General features: G+C 33.2%; 1 protein-coding gene across 1 annotated transcript; it reads right to left on the reverse strand.

Annotated features, from left to right (window-relative positions):
• Nucleotides 1-8: 8 nt before the first annotated feature.
• Nucleotides 9-841, reverse strand: LOC124894255 (myosin-9-like). Its single transcript, XM_047404986.1, has 3 exons — nucleotides 714-841; nucleotides 525-634; nucleotides 9-433 (listed from the first exon to the last, which is right to left on the reverse strand). Exons 1-3 carry the CDS (start codon nucleotides 825-827, stop codon nucleotides 364-366), a joined length of 294 nt encoding a protein of 97 aa, XP_047260942.1. The 5' UTR covers nucleotides 828-841; the 3' UTR covers nucleotides 9-363.
• Between the last annotated feature and the right edge of the window lie 258 nt (nucleotides 842-1,099).

The following is a 1,099-nucleotide window of genomic DNA, read 5'->3' on the forward strand; positions in this document are numbered from 1 at the left end:
AGAGAAAAGCTCTCAGTGTCTCAGATTAGCAAATTTTACAATCAATCAACTATATGCAACTACCTATCAGAAAAAAAAAATACATGATTGCAATTAAAAGACAAAAAAACAGTAGTTAAGATATTGAGCAATTTTATACATGTACTCGAAGTGCAAGAGCATGGTTTTCTTTTCCGCAACCAAAAAGAAAAAGAAACGAAAAGAAACTTTTCGTAAAAAAGCTGAACTTGCTGCTTGCACTGGATGAAATGGCACACACACACACACACACACACAAATGTGTGCCCACAAAAGTAAATAATTTGATACTATTGATCTCGATTTAAGAAATAAAATCAGCTTTCCAAATTAGCAAGAGAAACATCAAATAACCTGATACCCAGCAAGGCCTGTCTTTTTTAATATCTTTTCACACGCAACCTGTTCATCAGCCCTACCCACAAAAAATTAAAGAAAATAAGTATATCCACTTCTAATGATAAAAAACTTTAGGAGGGGGAGACATGAACAAGACCAGTACTTACGGTTCCGCCAAGATGTCTGGAGCAAGAAGACCAAATCGATTCATAAACTCAGAAAATGTCTTATGCGTAGGATAGCCAGCACAACTAATTCTAATTGCCTCTAGAACGCCCTTCAAACAACAAAATATAAGCACATAATTCAAGAATTTAAAAGAAACTTCTTCATAAGAAACTGTCCAATTTACTCACACCACAACGTAGCTGCTGCATAATGTTAACGTTCTCAAATATTGCAGGTTTCAAAAGATTGTTAGGCTTCACACATCTGATGTAATGAGGTTCTGTAGAATTTAAAGTTTCCATCAATGATTGGAGTTGTAACTGCAACAGTGAAATCGGACTATTAGAATCTTTCACCTACTTAAAATAAAAACTTGGAACTAGGCTGTTAGTTCTTTGATGAAAATATTCTTATATCACAACATCTAAGAGGACATAATGGATAAAGTAATATATAGAATTAAAACTTGATGGTTGAAATGGAGAATGATATGATAGTGATATGACACTTAAGATACCTACCAAAAATAAGGCAAGTTTTATATTATGGTTATTGATTAGCAATATTAATGAGA

Source organism: Capsicum annuum, unplaced genomic scaffold (assembly GCF_002878395.1).
Source record: "Capsicum annuum cultivar UCD-10X-F1 unplaced genomic scaffold, UCD10Xv1.1 ctg72289, whole genome shotgun sequence".
Taxonomy (NCBI): domain Eukaryota; kingdom Viridiplantae; phylum Streptophyta; class Magnoliopsida; order Solanales; family Solanaceae; genus Capsicum; species Capsicum annuum.

Excerpts from the sequence above, each read along its gene's own strand:
- LOC124894255 (XM_047404986.1), bottom strand. The coding sequence starts at position 827 with ATGGAAACTTTAAATTCTACAGAACCTCATTACATCAGATGTGTGAAG. Across the intron at positions 635-713 it reads TGCAGCAGCTACGTTGTGGT|GGCGTTCTAGAGGCAATTAG; the intron begins GTGAGTAAATTG and ends TGTTGTTTGAAG. Across the intron at positions 434-524 it reads CCAGACATCTTGGCGGAACC|GGCTGATGAACAGGTTGCGT; the intron begins GTAAGTACTGGT and ends TTTTGTGGGTAG.